This window comes from Gymnoscopelus microlampas (genome assembly GCF_963454915.1).
Source record: "Gymnoscopelus microlampas genome assembly, chromosome: 1".
NCBI classification, from domain to species: Eukaryota; Metazoa; Chordata; class Actinopteri; order Myctophiformes; family Myctophidae; genus Gymnoscopelus; species Gymnoscopelus microlampas.
In genome coordinates, this window is record NC_139962.1 from 57,032,684 (window position 1) to 57,048,093 (window position 15,410).

Consider the following 15,410-nt stretch of genomic DNA (forward strand, 5'->3'; position numbering starts at 1 on the left):
CACCCACCTGTCCTAGCCCCTCCTCCTCCTCATGCCCACGCCTGTTGTGTTATGATAATGAGGGGGAGGGTATGTTTTTACTATGTCACTAAAGCGCTGTTTCTCTATTGGCACGTTTGACCCTCAAGGTTTCAGCCTCCAGGAAGAAACTCCAAATAGTCAGAGAAGACATAAAACACCATAAAAACACCACCGGGGGGCTTAATGAAGTTCTATCAACCTCATAGACACATGAAAAACAGAAAAAGTGCAAAAACATGGCACCAGCTCTTTAACATAATTATGGAGATAAGAGGTTTCTGCCTGACAACAACGATATTCAATTAAATTCATGGACAAACATACAAGGTTTCCAACCGACAGCGACAAACATGAACCTTTGTGGTTGTGTGATGATTCACTGATCACTGTTAATGTAAATATCCCATTAGGACTGTTGTGGTGCTCGTAGGGATTATATAAATTCTACGTGGGCAGCAGGCACCCGGGCATACTGAGTCAGTGACGCACATTAGGAACTTTTTTTTACTGCTTCAGCACAATCAACTATAGCACACAATAGCAGGTAGATTATTCATTGTTCTCTCACTTGCAGCACTAGAGAAGTGATTTGTCTTGTTCTTCTAGGCACATACTGCTATAAGGATTTGATCCTTCTGTTTGAGAGGTCAAGGACCCCCTGTATAGAATTCTGAGACATGAATCAATGGCATACTTCATGGCAGTGGTGTAAAGTAACTAAGTGCATACGTACTCAAGTACTATTTTTTTACTTTACTGGTGTTACGGCCCTAGCCGTATGGTTATATTATGTGTGGTTATATTTTGGTTATATGTCTGTGCTATGTGTGGCTTGTGTTATATTGTTGTCTTTCTGTGTTCCATATAAGGTCATGAGTGGTGGTGGAAGCTGTGAGTCTGAGTCTGGGTGTGGTGCTGGTATGAGTGAGTGAGTGATTGCCTTCCAGCTGTCCAGATTGACAGGTCCAGCCTCTGGCCCTGTTCTCCTGCTCCCATTCGTCGCCCCTTTGTCTCCGCCCTAGCCAGGGCTGGCTGTTCTCTGAAGCTCACCTACAAAAGCTCATTCTGCTCTGTCTGTCATGGGGACTGGTTGCTCTCACTTGAAAGAGCTGCAGAGATTCAATCCCTCTGTCTCCCCGAACCCATGTAGCCTGGTCTGATCTGTTCTGTGTTGTTTTGTTTCTGTTTCTTTGCCTTCTGTTTGTTCATTTGTCCATCAGTGACTTTTGATTCAATCAGTTATTTTGTTTGTTCTTTAGCTACTTTTGTTTGCCCTTCAGTTATACTTTTCAGTTTCTTAGTTTAATCTATAATTTAATTATAGTTAAACTTGTTGCTTTTTGCCCAGTATTGTTTTGAGTTAAGCATTATCTTGTAACTATTTGTCCACTTCCATTATTTCTTGTATTTAGTTTCACTCGCCTTGTAGGGGTGTTTGGTCTTTTTGTTGGTTAAACCACTTTGTTTTTGTATATTCTTTAGTTAGGTAAGTAAGTTTAGTAAATGTATATTTTTCTTTTGTTAGGTTTAGGTTAGGGGTATTTTCTTTATTAGGCAGCCTTTTTACAATTGTAAACCGGCACCCTGAAGTTCGTTGGCACTGGTGAAAAAAGACAAAAAGAGTTTGAAATCTCTGCATAAAAAAAGGAAATAGAAACAATTCATTTTTGAAAGCGACTTTGTCCTCCATTATTATGTCACCTCCCCTACCCTAGACAGGGGGTCGTAACAACTGGAGTATTTCCAATTTTCAGTACTTTTACTTCTACTCCACTACATCTCAGAGGCAAATATTGTACTTTTACTCCACTACAATTATTTGAAAACTTTAGTTACTAGTTTAGTTACTTTGCAGATATAAATTATTATATCATAAAACATATATTAACTAGCCTAGTAAACCCTCCGGAAATCTCATTGAGATTTCCGGAGGGTTTACCAGGCTATATATTAACCACTTCAGCCCTATTTTATACCTAGGCTATTTGAAAATAGCAGATCTACAAGAGCTTGTAGATCGGCTATCTTCAACCATTTTAGTGCGTTTACTTTTTTTTTTACATTTTTATACCAATACTTTTGCTCAAGTAAATTCTTAATTCCGGACATTTACTTGTAACAGAGTACTTTTACTTAAGTAAAACATTTGAGTACTTTGTCCACCACTGCTTCATGGCCACTGCTGAGTTCACGTTCCCTTTTTCACCCAAATCGTTCTGGGAGGTATCAGAAAAGAATCCTCTGCAGCATAGACAGGATGTGATAATGCTACTTACTATTGATATGATAATAATGGTCAAATTTGATTTTTATGTTTGGAAAACTAAACTGCACGCACAAAGAAATCAGACTACAGCACCTGTTTGTGGTTTAAATGACAGTTAACTCACCAATTGAGAATGTTCCTTTATTCTTTTGAGGGTAATATGTATTCTTCTGGTCATTGTCTCATCACATCCCCCAAACATTTTACCAAAATAGAATACTTTTCAGTAATTTGTATCATTGCAGAAAAACACTGATGCCATTATTTAATCTAATATTGATGTAGCAGTATTTTACATTATGCAAGGCACTTGTTTGTAACTAGCTCAGAATGCAGCAGCCAGGCTTCAACAATGAAAAATAAACACATACCCCTGCTGTTATGTAATTGTACACTGTAAGCTTTCAAAATTATGATTCTGATGTGTTAAATCAATAAATGACCCAGCGCCTTCCTAACTGAGCTGTGCTATCTGTATTTTGTACAGGGTCCTTATTAAATGTTTGAAATATCTATGGTAATATTGTAAGCAAACTGTCCATTAGAAGTGAAAATAATCACTTTCACATTCCGTTGCTACCATCCTGCTGTTATGCTGCACCGGTTGAGTTTATCTAGAGTTCAAGATGTCTGGCTTGAAGTTAATTAAAATCCTTTTGCTTTCCATGCTTATTGTCCTATTTATCCCCATCCCTTCACAGCACCTTTACATTTCAAATACTGTTATTTCGTAGCATTTAAAAATTCCCTACCATAGGTTACAGGTCAGGCTTGAGCGGTATCCTTTGCACTTAAAGCTCAAAGATTTATTAATTTCATATTGATACAAGAATTCATATGAATCTTTCAGTCTACTTAGGTTTTAGCTTCATAGGTCTTAGCAGGAGATCTCTGATCATCTGACTATGCAAGACTATATACTACATGCATACCAGATAAATGTTCTCTCAACAGATCGACACAGGCCTGATAAATAATACATTTGTGAAGCCTTTATTTCTTAGATAACATATGTTACACTTTGCATGTGAATGGACAGCTCAAAAGTAATAATATCCACACTGGACTATTTTATTTGTTGTGTGCACATCCTGTGGCTGAAATTACACCACCACCAGTCCCTACATACATCTCCTCTTTCTTATATCCAGAAGCTTTTGCGGTTACCAGTGCAATGCGTCCATCACCAGCCAATGCCTCAATCACCCAGCAAGAAAGTAATGCTCCAATCACGAAGGAAGAAAATCACACATCAAAAGTCTTGGTGTACCTCTTCAATTCTCTAGGATCACCATTACGCCAGATTTATATTTAGTTGCATGCCAGTGTGTGGCACCAAAAATGGCTAATGTACAAGATCACAACAAGTTGCACCACGACACGTGAGCTTGTAGATCAGCTAGTTTGTGTGTGTGTCACTCACTGCAGTGCAACTAAGTATAATCTATTAATTTGTCTTCAAAATATGTATAGATACATCTGATTGAGTAGTAAAATCTTGGCTTCGTTTAGATTCATCATCTCAGTATTTTATACTCTAACTGCATCACCCAATGTTTCAGTACTAAATTCCATTGAGTGGTCAACAGAAAGTCTATAAACAAATAGGAAGGTGTTTTTTTGGGCAGTTATACGGACAACTCTAAGCATATGAAAGAATAAATAACACAAAATAGGGGCTTTCACTTTTTACATTTTACATTTATTACAGTTAACTGACCACCCTTGAACGCAATATTCTTTTGTCTATAGAGGGAATGACAAACAAACTGGTTCTTTCTGTACATTGGAACTTTCTTGATCAGGGTTTTCTCAAAAGCATCATTGCACCGAGAACACCTTTATATAATACACAAGACGACTTAAAAACCCCAGTGCCATCACGCTTGGAGAAAACCCAAACCGGCCATCTGAAATGAGAGCTCAGTTCAAGGTCGGTTTGGTCATTTATCCGACAATCAACGTGTCCTCATCTTGGAACTCGTAGAAGGGAACCTCCAGGTTGAGGGGCGCGGGGCCCTTCCTGATCCTGCCTGACGAGTCGTAGTGGGAGCCGTGGCACGGGCAGTAGTAGCCTCCCCATTCCCCGGCGTTGGCGATGGGCACGCAGCCCAGATGGGTGCAGACGCCCAGGACGACGATCCACTTGGGGTTTTGCACGCGGTCCTTGTCGTGCTGCGGGTCGCGCAGCTCGGCGAGGTCGACGGCCTCCTCGGTGGCGATCTCCTTCTCCGTGCGGTGGCGGACGAACAGAGGCTTGCCCCTCCACTTGAAGGTCATGTTCTTGCCCTCGGGGATGTCGGCGAGCTTGACCTCGATCTTGGACAGCGCGAGGACGTCGGCCGAGGCGCTCATGGACGTGATGAACTGGGTGACCACGGTCTTGGCGGCGTACACGCCTATGACGCTCGTGGCTCCGGTGATGAGGTAGGAGAAGGCCTTTCTGCCGTCGCTGCTGGACTGCGAGGACTTGTGCGGGTCCAGCACTTCGGGCCGCCTGTAGTCGGAGAAGTCTGGGACCTTGATGTCTGTGTGGGCGAAGCGGACCCCTGTGCGGCCTGTGGATACGGAACAGACGAGTTATGAGAAAAAAATATGAGACTAAGCTCGTTAGGGGTCTTACATGGCCAAACGGCTGTTGCAAGATTAAAGTTTCAGGCACACGGTTGATCTCAATAAGCACATAGAACAGTGGTTTCCACTTCCCAAACGAGCCCAGGTGTGCCTTGGGATTTTGTGACAACCACACATAGTGCAGTGCAATATATATAATTATGCAAAAAGTAATTAACTTTTACTTTACAATACGAGTACTTTTTGTGCACTCATTTACCAATACAGAGACAAATTCTATTGCCTAACCCTCATCCTGGCAACTTGGCATCCCCGTTTTGGACATGCAATTATAGGCCTTTTTCCCTATTTCTGAAGTGTGAACTAGGGCTTAAGTGCTTTACGTTTTTATTTGGCATTAGTAAATACAACACGCTATGCTATATGCTTTGAAATTTTGCCCTGTAAACAAAAAGTTTGAAAATCACCACCTTAGAACTTCAATTCCCCCATTGTTTACTTTATTATGCAAAGTCCTGCAGAGATAGAGGTAATTTTGATCCCATCAGTTACACAGACCCACACCTGAATAAACCATATGGCCAATTTAAAGATTATCTCTTGGTTCAATTATATGCACCTGATAATATACAGTATATTGACATTCTTACAAAACACAGGCTCAAACATCAACACTCAAAGAGCTACTGAACCCAATAGGGAAGGCATACAGTATGCTGGCACTTCAACCCATTAAGACCTGGAACGCATCCGTGTCATTTTTAGATTTGAGGGAAAAAAAACATTATTTTACACTTTGGCTATTCAAAAATGATGAGCTTGTAGATCTGCTATTTTTGAAAAATCGTGAAAATGTGCACAAATCTTTGAATATATATATTTTGAAAGCAAACATTTTTTACTCAAATCTTGGCTTCTGGGGGTCCCTGGAACAACATATTTTGAGATGGGGGTCCGCGGTCAAATACATATCATTTTGGGGGTCCCTGACATGAAAAAGTTTGAGAACCACTGATATAGAAACATACGTTTTTCAAAAAAACTGTAGTATTTAGAAGACATTTTGTAGAATCGGCCTCAGGTCTTAATGGGTTAAAACAGCGTGGTCAAGTCTTGCATTGTTTTTAATTGTTTTCTAGTCATTTACAGTATTGTACAGAGGTTTTGTACAAGGAAGGTGGGTTACATTCAGGCCTTGGTGGGGGATTGCGGGAAATGAGCATGATTTTATTGATTCCTTCAAATTTAGCAATTATAATGCGGGACATTCCCACAAACATTTTACAGTGATGAGAATGGGGAAGGAGTGGCTGGCTGACGGAACGTCCGTCTATTTATCTATCATGCACTCACATGATAGAGTACAGTAGAGTACAGTAGGGCTCCCTCTCTGCAGAGGGTCTCACACAAGGCTACGTCCCCTCCCCATTCCCTCTCAGTGCTGGCTATGTTTATTTATATTTACTTGTAAGACAGTAAGTGTCGTGCACGGAGTATAGCTGATCTACAAGCTCACAAATCACAACGCGTCATCACTTTGCGAGGTATTGTGAGGTTGTAGATCGGCTACCTTCGGGTACAACGAAGTCAGGTTTAAAAAGTAAATACATCATTCTGAAGGCAATCCCTCAGTAAAAAATACCAGATCAATAGACTAGGGAGGCTACTGGTGCAATTTCACGTAAATATCACTATCTTTCTTCTATTCAAAATGTTTTTGTTCCGTCTATCTTCATCCTTCCACATACTGTTTGTCTGCCTCATTCTTTAGTTCGTGTCCATCTCTGTTTATGTGAAGTGCAAAGTAACTTTTCCATATTAATCATCATTATTAACTTTGCATTTTTGTCCGTCATGTATGCTAACTTTCCAATGAGTATAGGATGTACAGTAGAAGAACTGTACTGTGGGCACAGAAATGCATACACCTCCTACGTACTCATACATAAAATCTACATTAGATTAGATTAATTCTACCGATCTTCAAAACATACAGTAAAACTGCCCATATCTGCTGGTCTCTCGTCCCTGCTCTCTCTCTCACTCACTCACACACACACACACACACACACAAACACACACACACACACACACACACACATTAAATTGGATAACAGTGACAAAATGCAATCTGAGACGAACAATTTATGTTATTTTAAAATCATTCTTCAACAAATGACCTGTCCCTGACATCCTGTTTACAAACATAGTTTACAATCATTGTCCTCATTTATAATTATTTCTCCAGCATGCTCAGACAGCTACCATGTGTAAGGCAATGTCTCAATTAACACACCTGAATTATCGATTATTTATTTTGATGTCTGCAATCATATAATGTACATACTATATACTCTAAGTTAATTGGACCTTTTTTTTTACAAATACATGTGGTGAATAATGTTATTTATCGATTTTAAGCCAATTTAACTTGGCTTTTTTTGTGGTTGTAGAGCCACATTACAAAACAAATCTTTGCCTGGAAATTGGGGATAGCAAGCTGCCCTCTAAGTGCCAATCTACAGAAATATTGAATCACTTCAAAGTTAGTATTCCCTTCCTTAACCCATTAAAACCTGGAACGCATCTGTGTCACTTTTTGATTTGAGCTAAAAAGCATTATTTTACACTTTGGCTATTCAAAAATAGCAGATATACAATCCTATATACAATAGGGAAGGCATACAGTATGTCGGTACATTAACCCATTAAGACCAGGAGAAGCATCTGTCATTTTTAGATTTGAATTAGATTTAAAAAGCACTATTTTACACTTTGGCTATTCAAAAATAGCAGATCTACAAGCTCGTAGCGCGGCAATCTGCTATTTTTGAAAAATCGTTAAAATGTGTGCAAATCTTTGAATATATATTGTTTTAAAGCTAACATTTTTAACTGAAATCTTTGCTTCTGGGGGTCCCTGGAACAAGATGGGGGTCCACAACTAAACGCATATCATTTTGGGGGTCCTTGACATGAAAAGGTTTGAGCACCACTGATATAGAAACATACGTTTTTTTTCAGAATACTGTTGGGAATTAGAAGACATTTGTAGAAATGGCTTCAGGTCTTAATGGGTTAAATAATCTCATACAGTATGTTATTATTATAATTATTATCATAATAATATTATCATCATCTTATGTGAAATATTGCTATTATTGCACAGTCTTGCGGATCATATCTGGCCAACATTTTGCTATTGTACCATCCAATAAGACGAAATGCCATTTAAGTAAAAAAGGTACAACCTCGATTCCCAGTGTGTGTGAAACAGTGACAGTGTCACAGCAATAACTATCTGGGCGGCCGGAGCTGAGTGGGTAGAGAGGCCGTCTGGGAATCAGAAGGTCACCTGTTCTCCTCCCAGCTGCCCAGTCTATGTGTCGAAATGTCCCTGAACAAGACGCTTAACTGCACCCAGGTGTCATATTAGTGGCATCCACTGCTCCTAATAGTTAGGATGGGTAAATACAGGGGACAAATGCTATCCATGTGCTGTAGCAAATACACCAACAATGACTAAAGGGGAGACACATTATTATTGTTTGCACATCCTTTGACCACATTTGTAATCATGTGTCAATTTAAGCCTCACTTGTTCCCGCTATTGGTAACATCAAACTACACTAGGGTTGAAACAATATAGGGGTGTAAAAGACATTGCAATATTTTTTATGTTTTAAAAAGAATAAAATAGGCCTATGCATTGCAATATTTAAAAAAAAGCAGGACTTGATTTCAGATCTGCATATATGTAGTAAACTTCAATAGATCACTAATTGATCATTAGTTAGCAAAATGATATGGCCGTGTGGGCATTGTGCTACCGTTTGCTGCAGCCAGGCACGCAGTGTATATTGTTTTAATTAAAATTAAATATTAAAGCTATGATACACCGACAGTGTCTAAATACAGATATCCTTGTGCCCATGCCCTAAGCAGCGCCCTGCAGTGCAGCAGTCCGCCGGTGTCGGCTCTCAGAAACGTTTTTTTCACACCTTCAAACCGACTGATCTCCTGGCTTCATTCGACTGCCAGTCTGTAGTAATCTGTAGTAGTCTGTCAGTTACCTAAATAAATAAATACGGAAGAATACCTTGGCGGACTCAACATGACACCTCTGAAGATACATACAAAACAAGACCAGTGACCAAGAAGTCATTAAATCATTATGTTATTCATCAGACTAACTGTACTGTTTTTCACAAAGGATTATTCATGAAATATGGGAACCTTCATAGTTTTGTTTTCCATCAAGAAGAAGTAACATTGTGTTAGTACAATGGGGCAGACTGGCCCAATTTCCTCTAACTATCCTTTGCTATGTCATTATTGCACGTTTACACTGCTTGGTTGATGCTGAAACCATAGAGTGCACACAGTATCACTGCACATAGATTATTGTACTTATATTTCCTTTAAATTCATTCCCTGCATTTGACCCATCCTAACTATTAGGAGCAGTGGGCAGTCACTGAGCAGCACCCAGAGACCAGCTCCAGGTCAAAGTCTAGTGCCTTGCGCAGGGCAGTAAGTCTCAACATGTAGGACTGAACCATATGATACGGACAATATGTTTTACCAAATACCTAGATATTGTGACGATTGTGCAATTTCTCATATCAAAAGTCTCATATCACTAGCCCTACTAACATGTATGTATTTTGGCAGGGCTCAAGACAGTGAGAAAATGGGTCACCTTGAGAAAACCTTTTTAGTCATTTTCACTTACTCGCCTATTAGTACACTGATGCATTTGAAACTTGGGTGTGTTGAAATACTACACACACACACACACACACACACACACACACACACAGTAGATGAAACAACCTAATTGCCAAAACTCATGTCATCATAACTATGGGGGATCCTAGCTCTCATGACTTACTGATGGCTTTCTGAAAGTTGTTTTATGATGTGATGGAGGTTTGTTGGTTGAGTATAGGTTAATAGCAAATGTAATGCTTACATTGCGTCACTGAACTTAGGTGGGTTTTAAAACCTATACACACTAACATTTAACGATGTATAAGACCTTGTCAAGGCTTGAAAGTACACACACAATATAGGAATTCATGACCTTACATACGTCAGTTAGCCAACTTTAAACTGACTGACTCCCGTTACCTCAAATGAACCAGAGGCCTCAGGCCACCCTGTCAGCTAGGAAGCTAAGTTATACCAGGCATTTAGCAGGCGGTTAGCAAGAAACAGGGTCAGGAGTTACTTAAATACCATGATTCATGTTCTCAGATAAGAACAACAACCAACAAGTTCATACGTATTAGTGTTAACAGAGGACACTGTTTGTGTCGAGCTAAGAATTGCCAGTGGTGTAAAGTAACTAAGTCCATGTATGTACTCAAGTAAAATGTGTAGGTATACTTTTTTCAGTATTTAAAGATGTCAATACAGAGGAAATGTTGTACTTTTACTCCACTACATTTATATGAAAACTTTAGCTACTTTGTAGATTTTGATTATTATTAAAACAAACACACTAACCACTTCAGCCCTATATTGCAGCCATTTGAAAATAGCCGATCTACAAGCTCACAAGTGCGTCATTGTGAGCTTGTAGATCTGCCATTTCCAAAAGATTTTTCTATTTTGAACTTGTGAAATGGTACATTCTGCGCAATGAGTACTTTTACTTTTGGTACTTTAAAGCATATTTTGATGCCAATACTTTTACACTTTTTACTCACAGTAGATTTTGAATACTAGACTCTTACTTGTAACATAGTATTTCTACATTGCAGTATTGATACTTTAAAGTAAAACATGTGAGTACTTCTTCCATCACTGAACTTTAAACCAACTGACACCTATAGCCAGCTGTCACCTCAAATGAACCAGAGGCCATTTGAGGTGTCAGCTAGGAAGCTAAGCTAACTTTAGGTATTTAGGTTCATTTAGGGCCAGGAGTTACTTTAATAACACGATTCATGTTCTCACATAAGAACACACTTATTCTAAATGCCTACAGCACAGCACGGCCCTGGGAACAGCACTAGCTACAAGCTTATACTGTTGATACTTAAAGAGTGCAACAGAGGACACACACACACACAAGTATAGCTAACTTTAGCCTAGGCCTGAAACATGGCTAACTTTAGCCTTGAAGCAGGCTGGAATGCTACTACGACATACGGCGTGAAATAGCAGACCTACAAGCTCAAAAAAGCGTCGCGGACGCGACGCTTAGTGAGCTTGTAGGTCTGCTATTTCTGGGTTTTGAAGTCTCTCTGGTCGACTTACCGTTGATGCTAACGGTGATGGCCGGCCCTGTCTTCGGGGCCTGGCCGTTCATGGACTCCCGGCACAGGAACGGCTTCTTCACGTCCACTGTGATCTTCTCCGTCTTCACCACGACCCCGGGGACGAGGGCCTTGAGGGGCCCGGCGACGGCGTGGTTGGTCGCCTGCATGTACGGGGAGAAAGACCCCGACCGAGCGGCGAGGGACATCATGTTTGGCGGCGAGAGATACGACCTTGTTGTGTTACTGTGGAGGAAAGGCTATGGAGGATGCTGGCTGGAGGGAGGAGCGACGTCAGTACGTTACCGGTCTACGTCATTACGCGGGGGGCACGTGCGTTGTTACGTAGGATACGTCACGTGCCATGCGGTTGTCTGCTCCCTTGATGGTGCTAGTGTTGCCACGTCGGCTTATTATAAGCGACTTTGGGCTTATTTTTCTGTGAAGTTGCTTGATGGTTTAGCGGGTTACGTTTTTTGGGGGTTTGTTACTAAAATGTTTGCTTATATAAGCTTGCTTGAGTTGCTTCCAAATGTTGTTATTATTATTATTATTATTTAAACCACTGGTTCTCAAATATTTCCATGAAAATGTTTCGTGCCAGGGAGCATTTGTGTTCAAATATTCCACATTTTATTGCAAGAGTTTTTGAAAATAGCAGATCTACAAGCTCACGGAGCTTGTACTGCTGCTATTGTAGTTTTAAAGTTGCTCATGTGGCCTAATTGCTTCTTTTGGGCTTGTTTTCCTACACCTGGTTGCTTATTTCTCTCACAAAGTATGGCAACGCTGTGCTGTGCTTTGATTTGATTTACATGTGAATCAAATCGACGTGACAATGTTAAACTCAAGTTTATTCACTAAAAATAAGTAACAAGTAATTACATTCATTTTATTTAAATAAACACATTTTATATAAATAAATGAATATAAATAAATAAATACATGTCATATAAATAAATACATTTTATATAAATAAATACATACATACATGCATGTATTTATTTAGTTATATAAAACATTCTTATATAAAAAAATATTGAACTATACATGTATAAATTCATTCAAATGTATACAAATAATGATCATGAAAAAAATACATGACGTGAGTGTGAGTGTGAGTGTGAGTGTGAGTGTGTGTGTGTGTGTGTGTGTGTGTGTGTGTGTGTGTGTGTGTGTGTGTGTGTGTGTGTGTGTGTGTGTGTGTGTGTGTGTGTGTGTGTGTGTGAGAATCCCAACTCACTGGACTTGTCCATGATGACACAAGCAAAATCAATGAGCTGTGATGTACTGCCCAGGTTTGAATGATAATTTAAAGGACACAATTATCTGTCTTCTGGTTATAAAATTACAAGCTGTGTGATTAAGTCACTGATGTGCCATTTTAACTGCACTCACTTGTTTGCCTTTTTTATATTTTCTTGCTTAATAAATATTCATAAATATCCAGCGTGGTATGAGATGAATTATGAGGTCCATAATTCTAAGAGCTCATCTGCAATAGTTTTTATTTTTATTTAATTGATAAAGGCAAATAGAAGCATTCAAGCTGCAAATTAAACTTCAACAGTTTCAACAGTGTCTCATGAATATTATATTTTAGAGAACTAACTCCATTCCTGTTTTATTTGAATAAAAGATAGTGCACATTTTGCACAAAGGAAACAGATCATTGCAGTTGGTTTCTTTTCACCTCTAGCATTAGCCGTTAGCCCCTTGCAGATTGTGCTGGCCCCTTTGTTCTTGTATTTCACTGTTTACGGAAGCAAACATACATTTTATAAATGCATTAAAAGAGTAGCCTGACATACAGAATAACAGTCAACCTGTTGCTAATCATAAGCTCCCTATATAGAGCTACGGTGTTCTCTTCTCACATATAGTTAATAATACTCTAGTCTAGTGAGTGTGTATATATTAAAATCCTATAACATAGCAAAAATATACACATGGAGTTTTGGAATGTATTTTGATTTTAAATTCACATTTGCTGTAATTATAGGCCAGTAAATATGTCATGACATCTTTCACTATAATAATACGTCCAAGTTTTGTGCATGACATATTTTTTAAATTGATATATATCAATATTATGGCATCAAATTAATACTATAGATAAAGGTCAGTGGTTATTTACTGTCAAGTGAAGTCAATTTGATATATTGCATACAATGTAAACTCAATGATATTCACACACAAAACACTATGCATACAAAATAAATCATTCTCCCCCTCACACACAAAATAAAGCATTAAAAAACACATTCACATGGTACACCATTAATAAATAAATAAATGCACCTTCACCAGATTTAGATGTTCAGATGTAGAGTTAGGAGGAGACTGGTGTCTAATGATCTGAGAGTTCTGATTTGTTTAGAGGTATAATGAGCAGCTCAGAGATGTATTTAGGTGTAGGGGTCCACCAGTTAATCAAACTAATTAATTTAATCGTGTAAAAAATTATAATCGAGGTGGCCGTTGGGCACCGGCCTAATCGGGAACGATGAAAGTTGGGAATGATGCAAATAGGGAATCCATGCCCCATCCTGTTATCAGGGGTCATCAGCATGCTTGACAATAATATTACCAGAAACACATAAAGAGCTAGCCCCGAATGACCATAACAGGCCTGTAACTCTGAGAGTGTACAAATGGAACCAAATGGACCCTTACAGGTCCATTTGGTTCCATTTGTACACTCTCAGAGTTAAGGGGGTCCTCGCAAATAAAACATTGGAGAATCACTAGTACTAGTTGGACTCCTAATGTGCCATAGTGTCGAAGTAAATAAGTGTCATACATATTCTGAAGAAAACCTGGAGAATGACATTCAGTAATTGGGTCTTATGATCAAAATAAGAACATTATAATGAAATCTAACACTTGCCACGGACAAGACCAAGTCTTTGCCACGGACCCACTTGTCCATGTACGGACACATTGATGACCGCTGCCTGTTATGCAATACCCGTTATACCCGTTGTCATAGTACCCGTTGTAACCGTCTGTCTGTCTGTCTCTTTTGTGCCCATATGTGGAGATCTCTTTATCTGTCTGTCCTTGTCCCTGTTATGCCCATATATGGAGATCCCTGATGTTATCAATATGGTCATAACGATATATGGGCATGCCCATAAATGGGCATATCGGGGGGGGTTGGCGGTTCTGGAAAGTCCTTGTGCAAGTCTGTGGAGAATGTCTGGACGAGTGCATCAAATTGCGGGTTTGGGGGAATCAGCCAAGTGAAGCTTAGGCTGGGGTTGCCATGGTAATCAATAGGCTCATTTGGGCCGTGGCCAGAGCCTTTTTCTGGTGGTATCTGACTGCATGGCCATGTCTTTCTGTAGGTGAAATGTAAAAAAATCACACCCAGTGTGAAGTGGGCGGTGTGGTCACAGTGGTCTGAAGTGTGTGGTGCTATTTATAGTTATTAATTTCATCATGCGTCTTGCTAGCTAATCACAGTACTGGGTACAGTGGTCATCACGGTGATGGAAGCTCACTTAAAGAAAGAATGTGTTTTTTTTTAATACCACTTCCACCCACAATGTGTGATTCACTTAAAAAAAAACATAAATGTGTTTTTTTTAAGTGCATAGTCCTTTATAGGGCTATGCACATGTGTTTCACTAGCCAATCACAGTCCTGAATAGAGTCAGCCAATAAAGTCAGCCAATCATATTACAGCTAGTGGTCATCACAGTGATGGAAGCTCACTTAAAGAAAAGTATAGATTTGCATTGAATGTGTAGGGGTTAGGGGTGTGCAATGGTGGCCAATCACGGTGCATTGTTAGGGGGGTACAATGGTGGCCAATCACAGTGCAGCGAATGTCAATGTCCAAACCTCACATATAGGGGCGGTTACACCGCCCAAAAACTGATCAAAACGTGAATGTGAATATATCTACAACAGGTCGCGACGCGTTGAGAGCTTGTAGATCGGCTATTTTCAAAAGAAAATAATCGGTGCTAGATTTAAAGCCTTGTAAACAGTAAATAGTACTTTGAATTCAAGGTTGCTCCACAGAGTAGGAGTCGGACCAGCGGGACCACAGTGACTAACTTTACTGTATTGAGCAGCAGGGGTGCTACGTCTAGCCCTCCATTGAAGTACAGTATACAGTCAGTTTTGCCAGATTCTGTGAGAGAAACAAGCAACCAGGTCTAGGAAAACCAGCCCAAAAGAAGCGACTATGGGCCGCATGAGCACTTTAACATATACATCAGCTATTTGAAAATAGCAGATCTACAAGCTCACAACGCGTCGCGATGCGACGC

At 39.7% G+C, this 15,410-nt stretch overlaps 1 protein-coding gene across 1 annotated transcript; it reads right to left on the reverse strand.

Annotated features, from left to right (window-relative positions):
• Positions 1-3,264: 3,264 nt before the first annotated feature.
• On the reverse strand, positions 3,265-11,400 carry uqcrfs1 (ubiquinol-cytochrome c reductase, Rieske iron-sulfur polypeptide 1). The gene is made up of 2 exons (XM_084047993.1): positions 11,129-11,400; positions 3,265-4,845 (listed from the first exon to the last, which is right to left on the reverse strand). The coding sequence occupies exons 1-2, from the start codon at positions 11,337-11,339 to the stop codon at positions 4,235-4,237; spliced, it is 822 nt and encodes a 273-aa protein (XP_083904119.1). The 5' UTR covers positions 11,340-11,400; the 3' UTR covers positions 3,265-4,234.
• Positions 11,401-15,410: the final 4,010 nt, after the last annotated feature.

What these genes read in the sequence shown, in the direction of transcription:
- uqcrfs1 (XM_084047993.1), bottom strand. Translation starts at nt 11,339, where the DNA reads ATGATGTCCCTCGCCGCTCGGTCGGGGTCTTTCTCCCCGTACATGCAG. An exon ending in CATCACCGTTAGCATCAACG is followed by an intron (nt 4,846 to 11,128) that starts GTAAGTCGACCA and finishes CCGTATCCACAG; the next exon opens with GCCGCACAGGGGTCCGCTTC.